This window comes from Gymnoscopelus braueri, assembly GCF_963280865.1.
Source record: "Gymnoscopelus braueri genome assembly, chromosome: 19".
Taxonomy (NCBI): domain Eukaryota; kingdom Metazoa; phylum Chordata; class Actinopteri; order Myctophiformes; family Myctophidae; genus Gymnoscopelus; species Gymnoscopelus braueri.
The window spans coordinates 28,579,218-28,606,147 of NC_137621.1; the positions used below are offsets into that span (position 1 = coordinate 28,579,218).

The following is a 26,930-nucleotide window of genomic DNA, read 5'->3' on the forward strand; positions in this document are numbered from 1 at the left end:
CCAGATATTAACAATGTATCAGGGTAGTATTGCATTTTCTTTTATTGTTACCCTGTCCATTTGAGTGTGGCAAAGTATTGTAATTGGTTGTGTGTGTGTCTGTCTGTCTGTCTGTTTGTGTCTGTCTGTCTGTCTGCCTCTGCACAAAATAATTTGGTAACGGATGGGGGGATTTTCATTAAACTTGGTGGGAATGATCAGTAGGATAAGAATGATGAAGAGATGATTAACATTTGGTTAAGTGAGGCGATTCTTAAAAAATGTTTTCTAAATCCTAACAGTTTTTGGAAAAAAAATCCCCCCAAAAAGTCAAGATTTTTCAAAAATAGCAGATCTGTAAGCTCATAGCGCAGCACTCGGTGCCGCACTATTAGCTTGTATATCTGCTATTTTTGAATAGCCAAATAAATCTAAAGAGACACAGATGCGTTCCAGGTCTTGATGTGTTAAAAAATGTCATATAAAAACAGATGGATGGATTGTCATGAACCTTGGTGTGAATGATCATACCGCTGGCCCGAAGGGCTGATTCACTGGAATTACATTACCAAAGTTACATGATTGGTCATATCTGAACAATCTAAACAAGAATTATTGGCGTATGCTGCCAGGCAGTACTTGGCTACTTGCACCTCTATGCACCTCCACATTTTTACATTGGTCACTACCATTCAGAGGTGAGTATATTTATCTAGTGCAAAGCATTTGATCAGTAACCCACACTGATCCAGCCAACTCTCAGCTGTTCATACTCGGGCATAAATCAAACTCAGGCTGTGTCTTTGTGTGGCCCCAGGCCAGCGTGTCAGGAGCAGGTGGGGGATTGCTGGCTCCAAAGCGCCCGTGTGGCCAGGAAGGCAGGACACCACCAGACAGCCTACAATGCTCTGCTGAATGCAGAAAAAACACACCAGGCCGAGCTGCTCACAGAGAAAGCCAAGTGGCTCTGGTCCAAGGTATACGACTACACACACACACACACACACACACTCGAGGGTCAGGATTCATTTGCTTTATGGTCAATCAGTTGACATGGATGTTAATCACTTAGTCCTATATTAACTCTCTCAGTGCCACGCCCCGAGATATCCCGAGTTTTTCCCGAGTACCCTCAGTGCCAGCACGAGAAATCCAGAGTTTTTACTTTTGACTGTGGTCGCGCTATGCTGTTTATTTTTCATGATCACTTTCGCTTCCTGACTCCTCATTGGGTTCCGGTTTCATGACGCAGATTCCGTTTCCGGTTCTCATTTTTTTCCCGCGATCATTTTCGGCCAGAATAGGGAAAGTCACGGTTTTTCACACGGTATAAAAAACAAACGGAGAGGTCCACGTCTACTCTCTTTGGTCTGGGTGACGATCAGTCATCGTAGTCGTGTATCACATCGTAATTTAGCCCGATCAACGATTGTCAAAAATGTCAACATCCGGTTATGACCGGATATGACGTGAGTCTGTTTGGGAGGGGGCGAGTGAGCCAGCGAGATCATCAATGTGTCGATTTGTTGCTCTCTACTGGTAGAACTGTATTATGGGTTTAAAAACCCAATCAGATCATTTATTTGAATGAAAAATTACAAAATTTAAAAAAACGCAAATTGCTGGCACTGGGGGAGTACTTTATGAAAATACTCTTGGCACTGAAAGAGTTAAACAATTTTGAAAATTGACCATCTACTCTCTGAAGCTTTATTTTACATTTTTCCTATTTTTCCTATTTTACATGACCAAAATAGGGATGCCAAGTTGAAAGTTATTGAAGCAAAATATATATATTTTATTAACTCAGTTGTGCAATTCATGTACTGTTTGAAAGTAAATCATTGAGAAAAGAAAGAAAGCTTTTAATTCGCATGACTGGTTGGATCATGAACTGATATCCACACAGACACACACGCACGCACCAAAACTACATGAATTAAGTGTACAATTTATGCCTTGTCTCTCTGTCTCCAGGGAGACGTGCACCAGGCTCTGATTGTCCTCCAGAAGGGTGTGACCCAGTGTTTCCCAGACGACCAGCCCTTGTCGGACCCTCGTACCCTGCAGACCAAAGGCAAGGCCATGCTGCTGGTGGGACGCTTCATGGAGGAGACGGCCAACTTTGAGTCCAACGCCATCATGAAGGCCTATAGGGTACCAAGATAGAACACAGCTTATGTATTACTCTACATACAAATGATACTAAGTTATAATACCCTTGATTTACATAGAACTTATCTAAAACAGTAGACTTTCTTGAAAAACAAGGACTGGTTAAGGAATGTAGAATTCAGATGGAAAGGAATGTCTTGAATCAACAAAGAGAAATGCATTATGTATACATACATTCATTATGTATGTTTTTATTTATTTTTTTAGGATGTGACCAGCCTGCTACCAGAGTGGGAGGATGGAAACTTCTACCTGGCCAAGTACTATGACAAGCTCATGCCCATGGTCACTGACAATAAACTAGAGAAGCAAGGAAACCTCATCCGATACATCGTTACAAACTTTGGAAAGTGAGGGCCATTTCGTTTTTTTGCCAGCTTAAAAAAAATGTCTTAAATTGTAAATGAAACAAAGCATCCTAGTTTAAAAAAAATCTAGCATATTACTTTGTGGTAGCATGATGGTATAGACTAGGGAAAAAATGAATGGCGGACACCAGTCAGCAAAGTAAAAGGGTTTAAGGGGTTAAGCTGTTAGAAAGTACAGTGACGAGCTATAATTCAACATCACTGTACCTTCTTATAGACTCATTTATTTTTTATTTAATTACTGGCTAATTTATGATTTAACCAGGTTTCTTCTGCTTCCAGAGCTCTGCAGTTTGGGAACCAGTATATCTACCAGGCTATGCCCCGCATGCTCTCCCTCTGGCTGGACTTCGGAGCTAAGGTCTATGAGTGTGAGAAAAGTGAGTGGTGCAGTACAGTGAGGGTACACATGTCCTAACAGGGTGTGTCGGTGTCAAATCATGATACAAATACTTAGTCTATCCATGTGAGCTCAGGGCACACTAGCAAAAGCTACCAATCTGTTGACCCACCTGAAAAATGTATTTTCTGTTCATTAAAGAGCTGGTGAGATGAGGAGACAGACCCCTGTTACTGCACAAAGTAAACACTATAGCAATAATTACAACAGAATATAGAGCTTTAACTTTTTTACTTGTTCTTTTGTTTTAATCAAAAAATATCACTTACAGTACACCACCTTTAATTTCACAATCTATTAAGAGTTCATTCCTTTTAAAAGCGTACCAACAAAGGTATTGGTTTTGTCTTTGTGTTTGTGGTGTAGCGGGGCGAGCAGACAGGCAGCTGCGTATGGAGATGAGTAAGATCAACACGGCGATGAGTGAGCACTGTGACAGCCTGGCACCCTACCAGTTCCTCACAGCCTTCTCCCAGCTCATCTCCAGGGTTTGTCACTCCAGTGACGAGGTCTTCAGGGTTCTCATGGCCATCGTGGCCAAGGTCTTTCTAGCGTACCCTCAGCAGTCCATCTGGCTGATGACGGCTGTATCCAAGGTGGGGACGTGGGGCCGTGGATGTGTTTTGTGTTATTCTGAGTACCGTGTGAGACAATATTTGGGTGTTTGTTGGTCTGTTTCTGTGTGAATTGCGGTAATTTGTGTTGTGCATATTAGTGTTGTCACTGTTTTGACGTTTAACTGTGTCGTAAATGTATCAATATAATCTATTTATTCATTTGAACATATTCTCTGTGTGTGTGTGTGTGTGTGTGTGTGTGTGTCAGTCATCCTACCCCATGCGTAAGAACCGCTGTAATGAGATTTTGAAGAAGGCTGTCAGTCTTAAAGAGCCTCTGAGGAAGTTTATTGGAGATGCCAACAGGTTGACCGACAGGCTGCTGGAACTCTGCAACAAGCCGGTACACACACACACACACACACACACACACACACACACACACACACACTTTCAAGCACACCCATGCTTGCACCCACACACAAACACATTAATTAACGTTCTCAGTCACCACGACTTTCAGTCATTTGGATTCCATAGAGGTAGGGGTGTGCCGATACACTAATTTCACCAAACGATACGGTATTTGGCTCACAACTTCGATACGATTTCGATACGATACGATACGCACTTTTTCATTATGAAAAATATATGGGGGAGAAAAAAAGCAAATAATTTCAAATAATTCAGTTTTTGCATTATTCAGAGATGCGAACTTGTAGCTTTTCAACTACTGTACAATAGCCGTTTTGAATCCAAATAGGGCAATAGTGTGACACCTGACCCGAAAAAAAACATGTTGTCACCCTTTTCACCTCGGGGCTGTTTGCATGCCTGATTATTATTATTGTAAAAAACAAACAAAACAAAAAACATATTTTTTCTCTCTAAACGATACATATCGTCACGAAAACGTATCGCGATATATTGCGGGACGATATATCGGCACACCCCTACATAGAGGCCAACGTTTCTTTTGGCTTGTAACTTTAAAACTGCTGCTCTGCACCCTGTGGACCTACCGTACAGTAGATAGGTTATATTGTATATAGAGTACTGCCCAAGTCACTCACGGTGACAGTTCAGCCCATGATGGCCCTTTAGCTTGCGCTGATTTGTCAATTTATGTCATATCAGCCCTCGGGATTATCAGTTATCATCAACCTAGTCTGGGAGGCATTGCGTCGGAGCTTGGACAGCAGGGGCGCGGCCACTGCGTTGTGATTCAAATCAACAGCCAATGAAGAAAAGGGGGCGGGATCCACATGCAGTGGGTGCTACATCTAAATAGGATCGACGGGAAGCAATTTCCCCTTGAAAAATTGCGGCCGCCATTGTTGTGTACTGCTGTTTGCCTCTCGTCGGACTTTTTAGACGAGTCAGACCGGTAAGAGGCGTGTCCGCTCAGATTCTGAGCGTAAGCTACATCCCGCCCACAAATACCAGGGCTCTGGCCCAGAAGTTCCTCGCCAGAGCAGGCGAAAACTTCTGGGAACTCAGATTATCATCAACCCAATGGGTTGTCAGATATCACCCTCTCGGTTTGTTACCAGGGGTCCTTAGGGGGGTGGTGGTCACATGGATGGAACCAAATCAACCCTTACGGTTCCTTTTGTACTCGCAGTTAAACTAACGCCAATCTACACTTTACAGTGTAGAATGGTGTCCCAGAGATGAAGAGAAATCATACTAAAAGCGTCTGTGGCCTCGTGCATATCAAAATGAGCAAAATGAGCTACAGTCACCTTTTTGAACCCAAATAGGGCAATTGTGTGACACCTGACCCGAAAGAAAACAACATGTTGTCACCTTTTTCACCTCGGGGCTGTTTGCATGCCTGCATAAAAGCCTGCATGCACTTATTTGTGCTGCTTGAATGTATGTGTTTCTATTTAAAAGCATACATGCGTCTCTCCCCCAGGTGGATGGGAACAGCACCACTCTCAGTATGAGCGTTCACTTCAAGCAGCTGAAGCGCATGGTGGAGGAGCCCAACTTCAGCCAGATACTGATCCCACTGCAGTCTGTCCTCATTCCTACACTGCCCTCTACTGGGGGAGCCAACACTCAGCATGACGCCTTCCCTGGGCACTGGGCCTACCTCGCTGGCTTTGAAGAATCGGTATGGGGGGAGCGAGAAAGTGAAACGGCACAGCAATCCTCAACAAACGTTTCTTTAGATACATTTAAAAAAAACATGAAATATGTATACATGTAAGGGAGAACAGCACCTTAAGCAGAGAACCCAACAAGTTAAAGCTATACTATCGGAGCTGCTTTTTAGTCTTTAGACACGAGTCTGAAGACAAATCTCAAGCTTTTAGTGACGAGTCTCAAGTCAAGTCCCAGATGGATTGCGTCGCAGTGTTAGTTTAAAAGTGTTATTTTATTTTAGTGACGCAATCGTGACACAAAGTATACATTTATGGTGTATGGTAGGTGTATGTTTTGTTTGTGTACGGTAATTGTGTGTGTGTGTGTGTGTGTGTGAAGGTGGAGATCCTGGCCTCCTTACAGAAACCTAAGAAGATCGGTTTGAAGGGGACGGATGGGAACAGCTACACCATGATGTGTAAACCCAAAGACGACCTGAGAAAGGACTGCCGACTCATGGAGTTTAATTGTCTTATCAACAAGGTTCTGTCTGTCTGTCTGTCTGTCTGTCTGTCTGTCTGCACATGTGGGAGATAGAGTATAGTTTATTCACATGTACACAGTCAAATCTTCATTGTTTCTTTATCCATGTGTAACTCAGAGAGTGTACAACCAAATTGGACCTGCTGTAGTTACATGTGTGCTCTCTTTGAGTAAAATTAACACTGAGGATTTTACAGTGTAAAATAGTGTGTGTGTGTGTGTGTGTGTGTGTGTGTGTGTGCGTGTAGTGCCTGCGTAAAGATGCTGAGTCGAGGAGGAGGGAGCTCCACATACGCACATACGCTGTGATTCCTCTGAATGAGGAGTGTGGCATCATTGAATGGGTCAACAACACCGCTGGTCTGAGACACATCCTCACCAAGCTGTACAAGGAGAGAGGTACACACACACACACACACACACACACACACACACACACACACACACACACACACACACGCACATGCATTGTATGCATGAAAGATTTCAGGCCTGCAGGGCTCTTGGCGGGGCTATGCAGCCACATTTGCATACACATTTGTGTAGACACACAATTACACACTGGATTCATTATAAAACGCATCTTAATATTATGATAGGTAGACAGATGCCAGGTTCATTTGTTGACCAGGCATCCTATAGTTTGTATAGTTTCAATGTACAGATTATTTATTTTTTGATATTATACTGTTTAGACTGATGATAGTTTCTTGGTTTACCTATGATCCTAGATGACTATTTATATTGCATTTGATGTATTACCTCGTGTTTACCTTGTATTTACCTGTAAATTGCTCTGGATTAAGAGCGTCTGCTAAATGCTTAAATTGTAAATTGATGATGCATTGATGTGCTGTTCCATCAACACATCTAGTATTACAGCTACAGTATGTGCACACTAGAATCCTGAGTGTTAATTCAAGTCGACACGATTTGATTCAGCGACACGATTCAGAGTTAAGTCAATGTAAACGAATGCTTTTCTTTACACCATTAGAGTGTACGCATGTAACCAAATGCACCCATACCCTTAAGGGTCCATTTGGTGTCAACTTTTGCAACTTGACACTCCCAGTTACAAATAATTTCTAACTAACCATTTAATTGGGTCTTAACTCATTCACTCCCAGAGTTAAAACATCGTCTACCGTCCCCTTGCCAGTAGAAAACAGCGATTTTACTGTACCTTTGAAAAATCATGGAATATTCTCCGTGACCTCCGGATATTGGCTCGTTACGCGCACGGGGGTCCGGTAGCATCAGAAAAAAAGGAGAAGAAAAAACAGAAATCCGCGAAAATTTGACCTTTATAAATCCTTTAACATGGAAGATGCCTAGATTTTTTTTTTTGTGATCACGTGATTTCTGGGTGTACTCTTCTTCGGTGGTGCTTGGATCATTCACAGGCTCCCCACGCACCCCCCCCCCCACCACCACCAGAAAAACTGAAAGTCGTCATAAGTCGTTCGAAATTCTATTCTGGGGGGAAACTTTGTGTAGAGGGATAAAAGAGGACCAAGTACAGAAACGATTCACATTCCGTTTACTAAGTCAAGAGGGTTTAAATGGTTAGTGAGAATTTTACTGTGTGTGTGTGTGTGTGTGCGCGTGTGCGTGCTAGGTGTGAACCTGTCCGGTAAGGAGTTGAGGAAGCTGATTCTTCCCAAGACGGCTCCCTTCGCGGAGAAGCTCCGCATCCACAAGGAGGTGCTATGTGCTCGACACCCCCCTGTCTTCCATGAGTGGTTCCTCCGAACCTTCCCCGACCCAACGTCTTGGTACGCCCCACCGCCAGATGGATAATAATAATTATATGTCGCCTGTGCAGTTGTGTCATATACTGTTTACCGTTCGTTGTGGACTCCTTTTGGGGGGCAGGGAAAACTGAACCAGTTCATGACCAAGGTTCAGGATACATCATTTTGTGTGTATTTGGATGTAATTTATATTTCATCATGCGACAGGTACAGCAGTCGCTCTGCGTACTGTCGGTCCACTGCTGTGATGTCCATGGTGGGCTACATCCTGGGCCTGGGCGATCGCCATGGAGAGAACATCCTGTTTGACTCCTTCACTGGGGAGTGTGTTCACGTTGACTTCAACTGCCTCTTCAACAAGGTTTGTAGGAAATAGAAGATGAAATGCACTACCATAGACTCTGTGTGTGAGATAGAGAATTTTTTTAAATAGGGATTGTTATAAATGTGAAGATGACATCATCTACACTGTTAATTAAAAAATGGTTACATTTGTACACTGTTGGAGTTACAAACATGAATAAATTAATACTGAGGATTCTTTTTTTATGTTGCCTTTTCATCCTGTCTCTCTCTCTCTCTACCACCAGGGGGAGACATTCGACGTCCCCGAGGTGGTTCCATTCCGTCTGACACAGAACATGGTTCATGCCATGGGCCCTATGGGCACCGAGGGCCTCTTCAGACAGGCCTGTGAGGTCACAATGAGACTGATGAGGGACCAGAGAGAGCCATTAATGAGGTACACACACACACACGCACGCACGCACGCACGCACGCACGCACGCACGCACGCACGCACACGCACGCACGCACGCACGCACACACACACACATATATTAGGTTTCTCATGTGCCTTAATTCTTCTAAAGCCTTCTTTAGTAAACTATGAAACAGGTAGTAGATATAATTATAATCCAGTAGTGAGCCAGAAAACATATTTAGAAGATTGGGGTCCTGTGCTGAAAATGTTGCTGCTGTTCAAAAACAAATTCTCAGTTTGGTTTGACATGATACTAGTACTATAATAGCATTTATTTAAATACAGCCCCAAAACCACTCTTGCACAAATCTTTTGTTGTGTAAATGATGCTTTATTAATGTGTTTGTATCAGTGTCCTGAAGACCTTTCTTCATGACCCTCTGGTGGAGTGGAGCAAACAGGAAAAAGGCCCGTCGAAAAGCCAAGCCAATGAGACCGGAGAGATACTCAATGAGAAGGTGATTCCTATATCTCTCTTTCTCCCCATTCTCTCTGTCTTCCCCTATTCCTCTCTCCCACACTGTTGTCTGTCTGTCCTCTTTCAATCGTTCCCTTTTTATTTTGTGCCACCAATCTCTCAACTCCTTACCTTGACACAACGCTTTGTAAGAATGGTGTTGGTATAACTAAGAGAGTTGTATAACTAAGAGTGTCTAACTATCTAATATGCATTTGAGAGATCCGCTCTCTTCCGGTGGTCTCACTGAAGCCACTTCATTTGTTTCGGCGAAATAACGACAATATCATATCACATGTCACTACAACACCAGCCACAACATGCGCAATTCATTCACGCAGTTATTCGTCCACTTTTCATTGCTCAACACACATTTGCCTCCGCGAACCATAATTAAATCCATCCAACACAAATTCCCCACACATTAACGTGTGGGGAAGGGGACACCGGAAGGGGAGACCCTTTAGCACCGTTTAGCGTTAGCCAAAAATGTCGAAGAGTACTTACACATTACGTTACTAACACAGCTTGCTCTGTGTGTGTGTGTGTGTGTGTGTGTGTGTGTGTGTGTGTGTGTGTGTGTGTGTGTGTGTGTGTGTGTGTGTGTGTGTGTGTGTGTGTGTGTGTGTGTGTGTGTGTGTGTGTGTGTGTGTGTGTGTGTGTGTGTGTGTGTCGCGACCGACCGCTTTCTGTGTTGCCAGATTGTGCGCGAGAAACAAGCAACCAGGTTTATGAAAAAACGACAGAGAGAGACGGTGGATCTATATAAATAATTTTATATGGATATTTACATATATTCTATATATACGTGTTATATAGTATTACACGAGAGAAAGACGGTGGATCTATATAAATAATATACATATGAATATGGATATTTATATAGATTCTAGATATGTTATTATATATAAATAAATTACACATTACAATTATTATTGCAATATGGGGGGCAGGCTGTTGTGCATTGTGTGTGGGGGGGGCAGGCTGTTGTGCATTTTAATCAGAGCATTGTCTGAATTCCTGCACTCTGGCGGCTGCTTACAGGCAGTGCACCCACGTGAGTCACATGGGGGCGCGAGCCAATGAGAGCTCGGCTGCACACAGAGAGATCACACACAAGCCGAGCACGGTTTCATAGTAAGCTCCACTTGCGCGGAGGCGCGCCTCCTTCCGCTGCGTTCGCAATCATCATGTTATATGCTGTATTACAGTAGCCTACATAACACATATTTAACATTATATCTACAATATATATACTATTATGACATGAATACATACATATTTATATATATTTTTAAAATATATATAATATACACATGAGCCATAAATGAGCCAGTCTTTACAACGGCTCTTTGAAATGGCTTTGCGATGTTTCCTAGACTCCCAGGAGGGCCGCGGACCCACAGGGGGTCCCCCGTGTTTTTTTTTCTTCTTCTACCTTATAACATCTATCTATCTTATAATGTCATATGCTGTATTATAGTACATAATAACACATACTTACAGTCACATATAAATTATATCTACAATACAAACACACATACATATGAATACATACATATTTATATATCTATTTCTACGTATCTATAATATACACCTGAGCCATAAATGAGCCAGTATTCACAACGCCTCTTTGAAAGGAACAGAACCCCACGATCCGCCTCCCTTCAAAGAGACATAAATCCCATCTCTACTGCCCACTCTGTGCTGCAGCGACAGAGAGAGGGACACGGAGGGACCAACAAACACAAAGCCCCGCGCAGCGGATGGGTTCTCTAGTGATGATACAAGTTATACAAGTAGCTTTCAGTACATTGTACACATAACGGTACTTCTCCATAAAGGCAATGAGGAAATGGCTATCCTGTTCCAACAACAACAACAACCAAAGATTATCCAGAAATGTTGTGGTAATCCAGTGGAAAATCACAATAATCTTGTCTGACGTGGAGTGGAATTCTTCACGTCTGCCTTGTTATTTTCTAATATCAGGGCAGATCATTATGCATTATAGCTTACTTATTATAACACATCCTTACATTATAAAAGAGTTTGTCACAGCAAAGAGTCTCGGGATGAATTCAGTTGTAAACTAACCCAAATAGCCAGTGTGTTTTTCACTGTTCTTTCACATATTAGTGCCGACTGGCTTTTTAATATTTATTTTCTCTCTCCTCTGCTTCTCGACCTTCATTCTCTCTGTCCTCGTCTCCGCCAGGCAAAGACTCATGTGTGTGACATTGAGCAGCGTCTCCAGGGTGTGATAAAGAGCACCAGCAAAAAAGTGCTTGGCTTGCCTCTGTCCATAGAGGGACACGTCCACTACCTCATACAGGAATCCACAGATGACAACCTCCTCTGTCAGATGTACCTGGGCTGGGGGCCCTACTTGTAACCAATGTGTACGTGCACGCACACCAGATTGGAGTAAAAATATATAGTTTTTTAACCAGTGGAGTGGAGTACCAGGCCCAGGGTCTGCATATTTCTGATGGATCATCAAACCCCCACACAACTGATATATATTTCCTAAAAAGTGAAACGTTACATTTATTGTTCCGTACAGTAATGCTGCTTTTCTTGATTTGTTATCACTGACTGACTGCACTGTCTGGTTTCATGTCCTGAAAGAACGTTTTTTTTGTTGCACTACTGTGAAATTTGTTTTGTATTAAAAAAAATGTTTTGCAAACTCTGTCTGTCTGTCTGTTAATAAACCTGTGCTGCTATGGATTGGCCAAACGGCTTGCCACTCTCACCCAAGCACCAATTAGAGCCAGGTCTTTACCTCCTGTAAGAAAAGACTTGTAAGAACGTTAAGAGGATAATGGAGAGGATAATCATGGAAGAGAGGAAGTGAGTGGAAGATTATGGGTGATGTAGCCTATTTGTTTTGTGAGATCTCTTTGTTGTTGTAGATTTGTCATGAGTTCAGACACTCAACGAGTTTCCGTGTTTTTGATCGTCACTGTACTTCTCTTTCTCAACGTTTGGCTGACGTTCATGATGGCATTCGGATAATAAACGAGGGTTGAGATCGTGGGACTGGGAACGGTCTATTTTTGGAACGAGAATGGGAATGTAATAACGCGGTGCTTTGTGCGCCTTTTGGGGCGGTTTCCAAGGGGGATATTGTATTTATTTTTTTTCTCAGCCGTTATTATATTTAATACAGTGATACGCCTGTCTACATTACTTATTTTCGAATGCGGCGGCTTGAGTGACGCCGTTCGATTGCACGCGCTCCTGCGCCGTGACGCACGGATGTAAGCCGCGTCTGAGCGCAAATCTACCGGAGGTAAACAGCAAGCTGTCGCTCATTGAGGACACTGAATATGGACGGAAAATTAAAAAAAAAAAAGCAGCGGAGATCCCTGCGGCGAAGACTGAGTCTTGTGATGCGAAGGATGGCGCTGACGTCCGCTTCTTGAAGGGCAACAACAACAACAACAACAGTGTAACGGCCGGGCATGGATGGAGCGGGCGGTAATGTGCTTAAACGGAGTCACGGTGAAGTCAGCTGCTGGAGGGCATCTGCTCGTGTGACAGTCCGTTAACGTCGTCTGACCTTGGAGACAGACATGGATTTGACGAGTCTGGCGGTAGACGCAGGGCAGTTCATCAACCGCGCTGTCCAGGTGAACCATTCTAGTTCTAATCTCTGCACATTCACTGTTTTTATACCGATCTTATCGCCACGTGTTTATATTGACATATAGGCCAGTGGTTCTCAATCTTTCATGTCAAGGACCCCCAGAATGATATGTATTTGGCTGCGGACCCCCATCTCAAAAATATTTTGTGCCAGGGACTTTTCAAAAAAATATAGCAGATGAGCTCATAGCGCGGCACTCTTGTAGGATCTGCTATTTTTTAATAGCCAAAGTATAAATTATGGTTAAAGTGGTTAAAATGATTGTGACCTAACTAATTTAGCTGGTGACCCCCTGCAGTACCATGGTACCCCCAAGGACCCGCGGGGTTCACTTTGAGAACCAATGATATAGGCTGCCTGCTGTAGTATGTCTATTCTACATAATTATGCTCCCATCTATAACTAGTACACTGGTGAGACGTTGGGGCAGGCGGAGAAAACTGAGTTGGACGGCGGGTTGGAAGAGCTGCTGGCCCGGGCTGAATCTACCAAGACCTGGACGGACCAGATCATCTCCCAGACTGAGGTTTTACTAGAGCCCAGACCCGGTGAGGGAATCTCATTTATCCTTCCTAGCTCTTTTCCCCTCTTATAATAATCAAATCTTAGGCTATGACGTCAGATGGTGACTGAATATGTTGTCCTGTACATCAGTAACCCAATATAATGGACCAATGAGAGTTTAAATGAGGTGAACCAGTGGGCTCCCCAGAGGCAGTAGATGTCTGATATGTCTGCTAAATGAGTGCTTGATACAGGCTGCCCTAGATGGAGACATCCAGGTCCATATCAGACATGATTAATTTATCTGCAAGCCTGGCTTTTGTATTCTCTCTGTATGAGAATCATTATTTACATTTTTTTTGTAAGACAACAGACAACAAGGACCACAGTATCATTCTAGGAACAGCTAGTGTGGGTGTTTGGCCCTTTGATTAGCCTGTGTCCTCCCCAACTAACTAGGCAATCTGTCTCATTGATTGTGTCATTCCTTGCTCTTATGTACCCTAGGCTTGTTGCTCGGGGGCTCTTAAATAAACAAAGATGAATAAAGGACATGTGTCCCCTGATTCGTGTATGACCTCTGTTTGACCACGGACCCACAGGAGCCCGGTTGGAGGACAAAGTGTACGAGCATCTGGACTGGAGCATCCCACCGCGACCTCGGGACATTGAGACGCTTGGAGACCATATGAACCAGGCAGGGATAGAGCTGGGGTCCAACACACCTTATGGTACACAAGAGTCATTTGGAAGACTGACTGTCACCTAAAAATACTGTGAATAATAATAAACTGTATATATACAGAGCACTTATTAAAAAAACATTTACAAAGTGCTTTTATAAAAAGAAATATATATATATATATATATATATAAAATAAAGTAAATCCAACAACAGAATGTATAAAATATACAGTTTAAAAAAAAGATTTTCATTATTACATTTCTCATGCTTGATCCTTTGTGTGGATCCACTCCTACATTGGGATCACAGCCCATAGAAGTTATTTTAAACATTGGTTTGATACCCTAAATGCTGTGTGGGCCTGCTTTGTTTGGATCGTTACTTGACCATTGTTCGCCGTTTGAGTCCTGGGCTGGGCTCCAACTGTTCCAAGATTTCCCCTCAATCTTTATTTATTTATTTTAAGCCTTTACATTTGTGTTTAGGGACGGCACTGATCAGATGTGGAGAAGCTCAGAAGCAGATGGGAGGAGCAGAGCGGAAGTTTGCCCAAAGCACCTTTATCCACTTCCTGACACCTCTGCGCAGCTTCACTGAGGGCGAATATAGAGTCATCCAGGTAATAAATGAACCTCTCTCTCTTTCTCTTTCTTTCACACAAGGGAAAAGTTTGCCCTGGGGGGTTTATGTTAAAAAGCCTAATTTAATTGCATTTGATTGCACACCAGGCCAATCAAATTTCCAGTCAAGCCTCCCCTAACCCTAACCCTTTGATTGTTGGGGGCCCAGCCAATCAAATCAAGCCTTCTCTTTTCATTATTATCATTTTGTGTGTTTTTTTACACTTTCAACTAAAAGAAAAATGACTGAATTAGTAAAACACATGGGTAATAATGGGGATTTCATGATCCACTTTGGGAAAGGCATCGCTCCAATATGGATCTCCGACTTCATATGGCCTGTGACATCAGTCATCTATTTCAGTCGTCTATGACAGTGATTCTCAACCTTTTTAATTTCAAGGACCCCCACTTTGCTATGCATTAGTGCATTGTGTCTACCTTGCTTACTGCAAGTTGCTCTGGATAAAGAGAGTCTGCTAAATGCCTAAATTGTAATTGCATTAGGCCATAGACCCCGGGTTAGTGTTAATTTAACCCTGAGTGAAAGAATTTAACCAAATTTCCTAGCTATCAATCATTTGGCTGGGTGGGGACCCCCTGAAACCCCCTCAAGGACCCCTGGGTGTCCCGCTTTGAGAACCACTGTATGACATATCTATGAATGAATTTTTTGAATGAATTCAAATTTGGGCAAGGTTTCAACCAGACTCAGTGCCCCATTGACTCAAACAAACAGCAGAGTGTAATAGAAATGAACAAAAACACGGCACTGGAAAACAAAATGCCTACAATATGTCTGTTCAATATAGTCAAAGGGCCTCAGTACAAGATGAAGTGATATTTGACCAGAGAAGAAGGCTACAGTACATCTTATCTGTCAATGTACTCCAAGAGAGGACCCCAGATTTAGATAAATACTTTCCCTGGATCTTGTACGGTTCTACCACAATCTCTCAAGCTGCAGAGAGGAGGCTAACGTCTCCCTTTTGCAACGCTCTCTCTCACTGCCTCTCACTCTGCATATGTTGCTCTCTCACACTTTCTGTCCTTCTGTCATTTGGGTAATGGTTAATGTTACTTTGCTTATACTGTTCACGCACAGTAAAACCCTGAGTGTTCAGATTGATGACATTTGTACTTAGTTTGGTTATTAAAGGCCGGCGGTACGCACTAAACAACTTTTTGTTCTCGTTCACGACGTACCATGTCAGACTATTGGATTTCAGTGGAATAAATCCTTGCCGTTTCTTTGTCGAGAGACTGGCCACACTACAAGATCAATCATCTCTGTGACGTTGTGCAAGATCGGGGAAGCGGTCAGAAATATTGTGCATCATATAGTGCATAATATGCATATCATAGAATCATTTTTTTAAAAAAAATGCGCTCCATAGCTACCCAATTGGGTTTCCATCAACCGATTTTGCGCATAAAGTCCTGCTAAAATCAGGCTTAAAATCGTGTAGTGCGTACAGGCCTTAATTGTGTGTTTGTGTGCGTGTGTGTGTGTGTGTGTGTGCGTGCATAGGATGAGCGCAGGCTGCTAGTGAATAAGCGTTTGGATTTGGACATAGCCAAGACCAGGCTCAGGAAAGCCCACGAGGCAGAGGCAGAGGCCACAGTGAGTTAAGATGACAATGTGTTGTCCATGATGCTGTCATGTATCAATAGACCCTCATCCCCCTAATATTTCATTATTTGATCTTTGATTAGTTCTTTATTACTCTTAGATAATAACACAGTAACATAAAGGTCACTGTTCAGTTGTCCAGTTGCATTTGTTTCATCATCTTTTTACTTTTGTTCTTTCAATGTTTTTTTGTTTTGTTTCTCTCTCTCTCTCTCTCTCTCTCTCTCTCTCTCTCTCTCTTTCTCTTTCTCTTTCTCTCTCTCTCTCTTTCTCTCTCCCACTCTCTGTCTCTCTCTCTCTGAATGTCAGAATCTGAACTCCACTCGCAACCCATTAGCAGATGACTACATGGGTCAAGTCTCCTACATGTTCAGCTTCCTTCGGGTCAAGTGGCTCAAGGTTTGTCCTCTCTCTCTCACACACGCACACACACATACACACACACACACACACACACACACACACACACACACACACATACATTTACGACACAGTTAAACTTCAAAACAGTGACAACACTAATATGCACAACACAAATTACCGTAATTCACACAGAAACAGACCAACAAATACCCAAATATTGTCTCTCACATGGTACACAAACACTCCCACGCTAACTATATTTTGAATCTGGCTTATTGGGTAATGAATTTTGTGTAATTGTGTGTCCATTTTATACCACCAGGTGTGGGCTCAGGAGATCTCTCAGGTGAGTTCATCTTTACATAGCATATGCCCAGTATTTGTGGACATTCGTTCACACTGGGAGAAGAAAGTGTATGAACACGGGATTAAAGAGAATAGCTCCTTCTTTGTTAGCACAGATGACTGTGTGTGTGTGTGTGTGTGTGTGTGTGTGTGTGTGTGTGTGTGTGTGTGTGTGTGTGTGTGTGTGTGTGTGTGTGTGTGTGTGTGTGTGTGTGTGTGTGTGTGTGTGTGTGTGTGTGTGTGTGTGTGTGTGTGCGCGCGCGTGCGTGTGCGTGTGTAGGCAGAGATGGAGCTGAGGATCTGTCAGAGTCTGTTTGACAGAGAGTCAGAGATCACCAGAAGGCTTTTGGAAGGAATAAGTAACACTCATGTGTGTATAAAACACACACACACTCATGCGACCACATACTGTAAACAAATCCGGAGTGTTAATTTAACAGCAACCTTAATTTACTAGTATGTGGGCGTCATTGTAGGGTTGGGTTCCGTTAGGCGATTCAGTTTCTGTTTTACAGGCACAATTTACTAAACTGAACACACTGACGGTGAAATCAATCAAGCTACTTCTGTCTGGGGTGGACACAAAGGCTAGAGTACACGTCCCCAGAACTGTTTTAAAGTGAAATAGTCCTTTTAAGTGGTTAAATGTCACATGTTTAGCTGATGCCTTTTATGATTTGACCATGGACATTGTTGGACACATAGCCTGTTATGGGGAATCAAACCTATGACCTTTTGGCCAGAGGACAGTCTGACCAGCCACCAGCTCATTCTGTTGCCCAGGTTGGACAAGTAGCCTAGTGGCCAGAAAGACTGCCCTGCAACCAGAGGCTCACAGGTTTGATACCCTGTGACCACAGCTGTTCCTGCTTTTACAGAATATTGTAGGTCTGTATCTCACAGATTTGTTAACACAGCTTGCTCCCTGTGTGTGTGTGTGTGTGTGTGTGTGTGTGTGTGTGTGTGTGTGTGTGTGTGTGTGTGTGTGTGTGTGTGTGTGTGTGTGTGTGTGTGTGTGTGTGTGTGTGTGTGTGTGTGTGTGTGTGTGTGTGTGTGTGTGTGTGACAGACCAACCATATGCGGAGCCTGATTGACTTTGTGGAGGCTCAATCCTGTTACTATGCTCAGTGTTACCAACATGCAGAGGTGCTCCAGAGACAGCTGTCCAGGTCGGTATGTCTGTGACACCACTGCAGATAATTCCCCAAACAAAATGTTATCGTTATGTAACGATAACCCTTCTGTCTTGCCTTGCAGTATTCCTGCTGTCTTCTGCTCCAATAACTGGCAGACAGCAACCAGCAATGGAATAAATCAGCCATCAACCAGCAACGATGTAGCCAATGAGCCCTCAGAGCGGAACCTGACGACTCCCGTACCTGTAATAATCCACCAACCTCCAGGCTTTAATGAGCCAGCTGATAATATGCCTGGAAATGAAAAGACATGCAGCACGGAGTCATCTCTTACCACACAACAACTTGACCGGGCAAACGACAACAACAGCAACAACAACAATTACTCAAGTAACAGACTAACTAAGTGCTCCTCGCTAACCAGTGGAGAAGTCAGCCAATCTACTGCCACCAAACATTCAACAGAAACAATAATGGACCGATGCCCAACATTCAACAAAACAGCCAGTCCGCACATGATTAGCAAGGAAAGTGCAAATGAGCCTCCAACAACCAAAGAAACCTATAGCCAGCCTGTGGCACAAAGTGATATGACTGTCGAGCTGACCTCCAGTGAACTGGTTTGTCCACTAACAATCACCAGTGGAATGGCTACTGATCTGCAAGCTACCAGTGAGATGGATAGTGATCTCCAGACAACCTCTAACACAGATGACCAGTCCGTAACAGTAAATGAAATAGATGGGAAACCCTTGCCATCCAGTCAAACAGCTAGCGAGTCTCTGGCAACCAGTGGAACAGATACACCCCTCTTGGTGCCCTATGGAACTTTTAATGAGCCCCCAACAGCAAATGAATTGGCTACACCTCCTTTGACAAATGAAACTGCCAGTGAGCCCCAAGCAAATAATGACATTGCAGGCAAGCCTTTGACACCCGAAGAACCAGTGAGCTTGCAATCAATCGTTGATCGAACTGTGAGCTCAGTCTCAACGGTTCATGGAACGGCAAATGAACCTCCAACAACCAGTGAAATGGCTCGTGAGCCAGTACCACCCAATGACACAGTTAGTGAGCCCTTTCTAAGTGATGAAAGGGATGGTGAACCACAGGCTACCAACCTAGAGAACACCAAGCCTTCTTTATCAGGCAGTCAGTCTGAGTGTCAGTAGAAAATGGACCAGACCAAACCATGTCAGCTCATTTTGATTTAAAATAAACTATTTGCAATCCATTTGGATTGACCTGCAATATTTATTGTTGCCCTCACATGGGCCTGCCAAGTGTTACATTTTAGAAAGCAATAACTACTGTAATTAGTACATTTAGTAGGTGAAATAATGTTATTTAACTAATGTGGAAAATGTTGTGAAGTCATAGTAGTAGTTTTCTAAACATGATATAGTGCTAATAGCCAATAGCCAGTATTATTCATAATCCTCATGCTGTCAGAAAATGGTGAATGTTTGCACCCTCTAGTGGCAGTAGTTATAATAAGAGATGTGAATCAGTGTGACAGTAAAACCAAATGTTTATGAACATATTATGGTGTTTAATGTGAGAACCAATCAACGTGTGTGTGTGTGTGTGTGTGTGTGTGTGTGTGTGTGTGTGTGTGTGTGTGTGTGTGTGTGTGTGTGTGTGTGTGTGTGTGTGTGTGTGTGTGTGTGTGTGTGTGTGTGTGTGTGTGTGTGTGTGTGTGTGTGTGTGTGTGTGTGTGTGTGTAATTGAACAGCTTCCATGAGCATGTCACACTTACAGTACAGGAGTGTGTGTGAGTGAGAGGGAGACCCTGTCATTCCTGTCTCTACAAGCTGAGGTCATTTTCCATAATAACATGTCGTCATTGTGTGTGTGTGTGTGTGTGTGTGGGGGGGGAGGGGGGGGGATAGGAAGGCGTTAGGGGGACCAAGTTAAACAAGGTCTTTATATGATAGTCAATGGCAGAAATGAGCTGTCACATTACAAGCACTTTGAAAGGCAGTAATTACTGAAGTGAACATGCAGGCAAGTGTTGTTCACTTACACAGGTACAACCTCACCTACCCATATACATACATACATACACACACGCACGCACGCACATGCACACGCACACATACTCAGTAAAAAAAACACGTACACACACACATACTCAGTAAAAAAAACACATACAGGTCCATGTTGTTACATTTGTACAATCTCAGTGGTACATAATACATTAACACTTTTACTGTGCCCAGCTGCCCACAATTCATTCAAATCATATATCCATTGACATTTACCCTTTGCCCCGCCAAAAACGCCAGCAGATGAAATTTGTCGATGTTTCCATGCCCATATGTTTTTAATTCTCTGCATGAGGGCAACCCTGCTCTGCTCCAGGGAGCCTGGATGGAAACACACATTTATATTACTTGTGTTTGTGTGTGTGTGACATTTGTCACACACATAGTAATACAAGTACACAGTACACACACAGACAGAGGCATGCAAACCCACCACTGGACGGAGTTAGTGACGTAATCACCACCTACATTCTTTTGTCCCAGTGTGTAACTAAAGACGCCATGTGTTTTGATAGCTACGTATGTATGTTTAGGTTGCTGCTAGTTCTGAGGTTGTGAATATAAATCAGTCATATGTTGTGTGTTGAGCTGATGCCAGTACGAGGCCGGGGTTGTACTGTAAAAGTGTGATTCATATGAACGTCACGTGAATATGTGGAAATAAATGTCAAGTGACATCATTTCCGAAACAAAACATTTAGAACGTCTCTTTTTTCCCTGTGTTCAAGGTATCCGAGTTCAATTTCATTGTCAACATTTTGAGAGTCACGCAAAACTCAAGGGTGATTTATGCTCTGTTGCACCTGCGTTGTGAGCTTGTAGATCTGCCATTTTCAGTACATGACATTGGGACGCCATCAAGTATAAGAAGCATGTGACACATAAACGCCTTAGCTGGCCTGCGTAGTTGACTGGTTCTTCTGGACCATGGCATGGATAGTGTCTCTCATCTCTCTAAAGTACAACAAACCACAGCCGTGTGGTTTGGATTTGGCTGTTGATTGTTTTATAATTACACTATTTATTACTGTCATCATTAACAGTATCATCAGCATAATGATGTACAGTAGGTGCTTCAGACTGTTACTGTGGGTCCCCAGAAAAATGAGAGAGAGAGAGGGATATTCTATCTTCATGCATACGCACATGTATGTAGTTTATTCTGTGTTTGTTACTTTAACTTCTTCCTCTTTTTTAATGATATAAATTCAACAACATTTGCTAAGCTCAAGCTATAGGTACCAGGGTACTTAATCACCTATAAGCTCCATCGACTGTGCCCACAGGAAGATCTGTTACTGCATAAATATTTTTCTGCCTACAGCTCAAAGGTCTCTTCATCTATAACTCAGACAAACAGGATGAATATCTCCTTAATATATATCCTGCCTCAGACTGTTTTTTCCTCTGATATTCCCCCAATGTAAAGTGTCCCTGCTACATTTTCCATTTATTTTACAGTTTCCTGTATGTGTGGAATGTCGTTGTGTGCTATGTCCATCAGCACAGTTGTCCCTGACATGATAACTAAGCTTTTATTTTATTGTCCATGTTGGAAGTGGTGTAGGAAGTCAAAGGGAGGGTTAAGTGAAGTTGCAGGTCTACCCAAGTTGAGCGAATCATCCATTACAGACATGGAATCAAGAGGAAAATGCAATGTAGCCTGTAGCACCCTCAAACCGTGCTCAACTCACGTGACGTCGCACCCCTTTTACATTTCTGCCAACCGAGGATACGTTGAATGCAGAGCTGGATCTCTGAACGGGCCTGTTGGGCCTGGCCCCTAGAGGGGTCCCTCTAGAAAAATGGGCCAGCTGACACCCGCTGTTCCAGAGCATAACCTTGTTTTTCAGAAGCTGAACCAAAAAGACCTCACATACAGAGGATCATTTTGAACAGGGAGAGTACAGGAGAGGCAAACTATAATAATTTTGATTTATGATAATGAACTACATGGGGCCCAGAGCAGTAAAGGCTCATTCATGATGGTCAGAAGGGCCCAGGGGATTTTCCGCTGTTTGAAAAATTACCACTGCTCACAGTCAGTCTATTAAGTAAATACAAACTAAAGGGCCCCAGCATGATGGTATGTTTTACATACAGTATTGTACTGCAGTGCACATGGAACTTATATTTTGACAAAATAAGCTGACCTACAAAAATAGCAGACGTCGGTGCGCGGCACCACCGAGCGACTAAGTATGAATTTGGCTTTACAAACCATGAAGTATTGGACTGCCTAAGCTTATGAAAGTATCTAATATTTTGTACCTAATAACCCCAACCCTTTCACTCTATGGGAGGAGACTGATGACAAAAAAGATTCATATTTTTTTAAACGGAGAGAGACAAGTATGACTAAGTTAGAGAAGCAGTCAATTTTATCATGAACTTCCTGTTGGAATTTGTTATCCAGTAGAATGTGCTGGTGGGGGGACCCCCAATATATTATAATCCTGAGGCACTGCGAGGCTCTCCAGGGGTCCTGTTGACTCAGCACCATTCGAGTTGCATACCGTTAAGGTGGTTATCAGTTACAGTATGAGTTAGTTTTTGAAAGGGAAGGTAAATGAGTCTACACCTAGAGTTAGTTTCTACATAATTATGTTTGGTTCAGAAACATCAACATTCAACAGTTCGGTGAGCCAGCAGAGGCGCGACCTCTACAGAGGTTCTGTAGGGCGCAGACGGACCCCTCGCTGAACAGATTATTATATTTATTTAGTTATTTTCCTTTACCTGGTGAGTACAAATCTGTTTTTAACAAAAACGTTTTGTGATAGTCTATACCGGAATGTGCTTCATATGTAACTGTATTCTACCAACGAACATGTTATTATTATTAGATATTATTGTAAGCAGCATGCACATGATAATCAACTTTACAAGAGTTATAATTCTTTAAGGCGTGCTTGAGTCAGTCATATTGCCCGGGTTTCCTTCTCTTACACAGACAAAATAGGGAACACCCCAGTAAACCCACACAACTTTCATTAAGTGGCTTGGTGTCGACCGTACCCTGTGTTGTTTTTGTTAGCACGCAGTTTATTCACCAGTAAAGTCCCGTTTAAAACGTGATGTTTTATATTCTAATTTTAGCATGGGGCAACACCCATTCTGTCTGCCCATTTCTTGTTGAACATTTTTGGATTTCTGTGGCTTTCTCAATCTCTTACCCTCTGTTTTATTATCTATCTCTGTTTTCTTTTACCTGTCTATTTATTCTTACGGCATAGCAACCAAACGGGAACATGAGTCAAAGCCCTGCTAACAGCCCCAAGAGGCCATGTTGCTCTTTTCACCCTACGAGACTTTTTGGTTGGAGCCTGTCACTAGAGGAAAGGTCATGGGGTCACTCAAATGCTTATGGTTTATCCATCAGGGTGCATGACGTTTAAAATGTCATGATGATCTGCCCATTAGATTTTGCTTATATTTTGCTAGTAGACCATTCTACCTAAGGGCAGCACTCTAGAGGGAAGGCCATGGGGTCACCAAAATCGGTAGAGGCCGTCTTCCAGGGAGCATGGAGGTGTACAGCAAAATCCATGGCCTTCTAGACTGTTGTAGAGATATGGTGTTTGGAGTGGTGGACGTACAGATGGATGGACCAACTGACATTTCCATAAGCATAAAGTACAATTGAAGGCATGATGAGGAAGGAGTGAAGAATGCTTCGGTTTTCCTCTAAATCAGTTGTCCATTCCTCTCTCTCTCTCTCTCTCTCTTAAAACCCATTAAGACCTGAGACGCATCTGTGTCATTTTTTTATTTGAGCTAAAAAGTATTATTTTACACTTTGGCTATTCAAAAATGGCAGATATACAAGCTCGTAGCGCGGCACGAGTGCCGCGCCACGAGCTTGTATATATGCTATTTTTGAAAAAACGAGAAAATGTGTGCAAATTAATATATTTATATTCTTTTAAAGCGAACATTTTCAACCTTAATCTTTGCTTCTGGGGGTCCCTGGTCCTTGACATGAAAAAGTTTGAAAACATAGGTTTTTTCAGAAAACCGTTAGGATTTTAGAAGACATTTTGCAGAATCGGAACCTCAGGTCTCAATGGGTTAATTGCTTTCTCTCTGTCATACAGCAGACGTACAGTAGGTGTGGTGTGCAGGTGGGGGTGGTAAAAGACAGTCTGGCTGATAATGTGGTTGGCTATTATGGAGACATATGATGACCTACATTAGACAGATGACCTATACGGAGAAGAGAGAGAAAACAAAATCTAGGTCGAGCACGGATGAAAAGTTGTGAGACTCCCACCAGTCTTTGTCACGCACACGCATTCACACACACACACGTACACACAATATCACATCGGCACTGCAGTCTTCCTTGTAAGATACATATGAATTGCTATTGTTGTTTAGATAGAGAAGCCGTATAAGCATTAGATGCCTGTTTCTCAGTTTGATGGAATTGGGCCACACATACATTATTGACTTTGGCAATGAAAAGGGGTTTGTCTCCTGCCAAGTGGAAAAGAGGCATCCATGAATTGCCCTTTCCCTACACCACCACTGTGTGTTTTACCCTTTCTGTCTGACCAATCTGCCAGTCTTGTCTCCCTGTCTGTCTCTGTTCGTCTGTCTGCAGTGGTGGACAAAGTGCTCAACTCCAGTACTTGAGTCAAAGTATAGATACTTACAAATATTACTCAAAGTACAGATATTCAAAACATTTACTTAAATGTAAAAAAAAAAAAAAGTACAATGTACAATGCAAAAGTAAATGTACTTTGTTACTGTCCACCACTGCTTTTCCTGCTGTAAAGCTGCCACCACCGAGCTTCACACCCTATCCCTTTGGACTGACAAACAGACTTTAGAGACATAATGACAGACAGACACAGTGACATATCTACAGGGCTATCAGTCGATATAGGTCTGTTTGGAGGGGTCACAGCTCTTTCCTGGGACCTTGACACGTACTGCGTCTGCTTGTTGACCCCACACCTGGAGACCGGTGCTTTCTATTTATAACATTTATGCCATTTATATGGGTCACAAGCGCTCAATTGTTCAGAATCCCTTCTTCGAGAATGTACAATATATTGCAATGTTGCCAGGCAACGAAGTGCAATTTCTGCCAGTGAGCAATTTTGCAGTGTTGCTTAGTAACAAAACGTAGACCCAAGAGGTTTAAAAAAAATAACTGAATCACTGAAAAAAAACGTTCCAGATGCTGAAATGTTACAACTTCTTGATACACAGCATTGCTGCTGACACATCCTGACAAAGCAGGAAAATGATTCACAGTTGAAGAAGCACTGTACAGCAGAAGGGAGGAGCAGGTAGATGGACAGAAATAAATGAGACATGTAGATTGACACGTGACATGTAGATTGACACGTCCTGTCCTATATTTCTCTGGTGGAAGATCACAGTTTGACACCATCCTATAAGCCCATGCCGCCTTGTAGGTGTTTTCTGTTAAGGCAGGCTCATCCTTCATTCTCTTGCTCTCTCTCTCTCTCTCTCTCTCTCTCTCTCTCTCTCTCTCTCTCTCTCCGTCTCTCTCTGTCAATTCTCCTACCATGCCATTAACCAAACCCCAACCCCAAATCCTGTTCACCCTAATTTGCCCCATATTCCTGTACCTATCTCGAGGGACACCCTCGAGACCCACCCCAACCCCAGTTCAGAGTAGGCACAGTCAGGCTGGATTTGACAAGCTACACCTCCACTGGAGCATTACTCACCCAAATTCCTCAGTACCCCCAACTCATTCCCTCCCTCCCTCCCTCCCTCCCTCCCTCATTTGTCCCTCCTTCCCCCTGCCCTCCCTTGGTCTGCGGTGCTGGGTTTATAAGTCAGCACCAGCAACAGTTGGCTCAGTGTTGTGAACTTTACATAGGCACCGGGGGTGACTAAAGGACAGAAGGACTAAGAGACACGGAGAAGAGTCTGTGTAGAGAAGGCGCACAGAACAAGAAATTTTGATTAGAAAGAGATCTGAAAGAGACGGAATAACCTTTTCAATTCTATTCTTACACAGATCATTTACAGGAACAACACACGTGCAACCAACTCGCGCACATTATCTAGTGATCAAATATGTGTGTGTTCAGGGTCTGGCGTGTGCTGAGTGTGTTCTGCTACGTGAGCACAACAGTGTGTGCAAATGGTATTGAGTATGAAGTGAACTATTTGGATGACTATGACAATGAGATAACCAAAGAACCACAGGACGGTGAGTTTTTCCTTTTCTCTCAACTCCTACTCAACTCTATTTCCAAGTCCAACATACCAGCATAGTTAGAATTAACAGCAGATGCAGGCCCTTAATCAGACCTAACATTTTATTTTTAATTGTATGTACAGTAATTGACTCGCTATAAAATAACTATGGTTGTTTGGCTGCCTCGTCTCCTGTATTCTGTAGACGTGTATAACGCATCATATTAGGTGCCTGGTGCAGTAATAAGCTGAGGAAAGTAGATTTTGTTCAGCTTATTGCAATCTTACTGCATGTTCTGCCTTGCTTGCCTGGCTAATGGTGTAAACCTATATGTAACACATCATATCAAATACATCATATCAAATACTCAAATACTTGTCTGGTTAAATACAATATTGTAATATATACAGTATATAATTGATTTAAAACCAACATAATATGGCTAATGTCAATCAGATTTCCTCATATCTGTACGATGTGATGACCTTTTCCTCCTTTTCCTCTTTTTCCTCTTTTCCTCTTTTACTGACATTTCCCTGTGATTCCTGTCCTCAAGGGGAGTCCCAAGCCCACCCAGAATGCCAGAGTGATAACTTGACGCGCTGGGACAAGCTGTTCATCGCCCTGGAGGACTCCCACATGAGGCAGAACATGCTGC

At 42.9% G+C, this 26,930-nt stretch overlaps 2 protein-coding genes across 3 annotated transcripts in view; both read left to right on the forward strand.

The window, feature by feature from the left end:
- Positions 1 to 11,787, forward strand: part of atr (ATR checkpoint kinase) — a 36,344-nt gene extending 24,557 nt beyond the window's left edge. For both annotated transcript variants that reach the window (XM_080415070.1, XM_080415071.1), the window contains 14 exons: positions 797 to 956; positions 1,957 to 2,136; positions 2,362 to 2,504; positions 2,805 to 2,902; positions 3,289 to 3,518; positions 3,748 to 3,882; positions 5,401 to 5,601; positions 5,973 to 6,116; positions 6,365 to 6,515; positions 7,738 to 7,894; positions 8,081 to 8,234; positions 8,464 to 8,615; positions 8,989 to 9,094; positions 11,312 to 11,787. In XM_080415070.1, the coding sequence (XP_080271196.1) occupies positions 797 to 956; positions 1,957 to 2,136; positions 2,362 to 2,504; positions 2,805 to 2,902; positions 3,289 to 3,518; positions 3,748 to 3,882; positions 5,401 to 5,601; positions 5,973 to 6,116; positions 6,365 to 6,515; positions 7,738 to 7,894; positions 8,081 to 8,234; positions 8,464 to 8,615; positions 8,989 to 9,094; positions 11,312 to 11,488 (2,188 nt within the window). In that variant the 3' untranslated portion in view covers positions 11,489 to 11,787. The remainder of the gene's footprint in view (positions 1 to 796; positions 957 to 1,956; positions 2,137 to 2,361; positions 2,505 to 2,804; positions 2,903 to 3,288; positions 3,519 to 3,747; positions 3,883 to 5,400; positions 5,602 to 5,972; positions 6,117 to 6,364; positions 6,516 to 7,737; positions 7,895 to 8,080; positions 8,235 to 8,463; positions 8,616 to 8,988; positions 9,095 to 11,311) is intronic.
- Positions 11,788 to 12,664: 877 nt separating this feature from the next.
- Positions 12,665 to 26,930, forward strand: part of LOC308074746 (uncharacterized protein) — a gene marked incomplete at its 3' end in the record, with an annotated part of 14,808 nt that continues 542 nt past the window's right edge. Inside the window, exons 1-11 of the mRNA XM_080414248.1 lie at positions 12,665 to 12,731; positions 13,155 to 13,296; positions 13,855 to 13,983; positions 14,423 to 14,556; positions 16,089 to 16,181; positions 16,500 to 16,589; positions 16,876 to 16,899; positions 17,179 to 17,257; positions 17,962 to 18,067; positions 18,156 to 18,424; positions 26,829 to 26,930. The exon at positions 26,829 to 26,930 is cut by the window's right edge and continues 542 nt beyond it. Coding sequence (XP_080270374.1) covers positions 12,675 to 12,731; positions 13,155 to 13,296; positions 13,855 to 13,983; positions 14,423 to 14,556; positions 16,089 to 16,181; positions 16,500 to 16,589; positions 16,876 to 16,899; positions 17,179 to 17,257; positions 17,962 to 18,067; positions 18,156 to 18,424; positions 26,829 to 26,930 — 1,225 coding nt within the window. The 5' untranslated portion in view covers positions 12,665 to 12,674. The remainder of the gene's footprint in view (positions 12,732 to 13,154; positions 13,297 to 13,854; positions 13,984 to 14,422; positions 14,557 to 16,088; positions 16,182 to 16,499; positions 16,590 to 16,875; positions 16,900 to 17,178; positions 17,258 to 17,961; positions 18,068 to 18,155; positions 18,425 to 26,828) is intronic.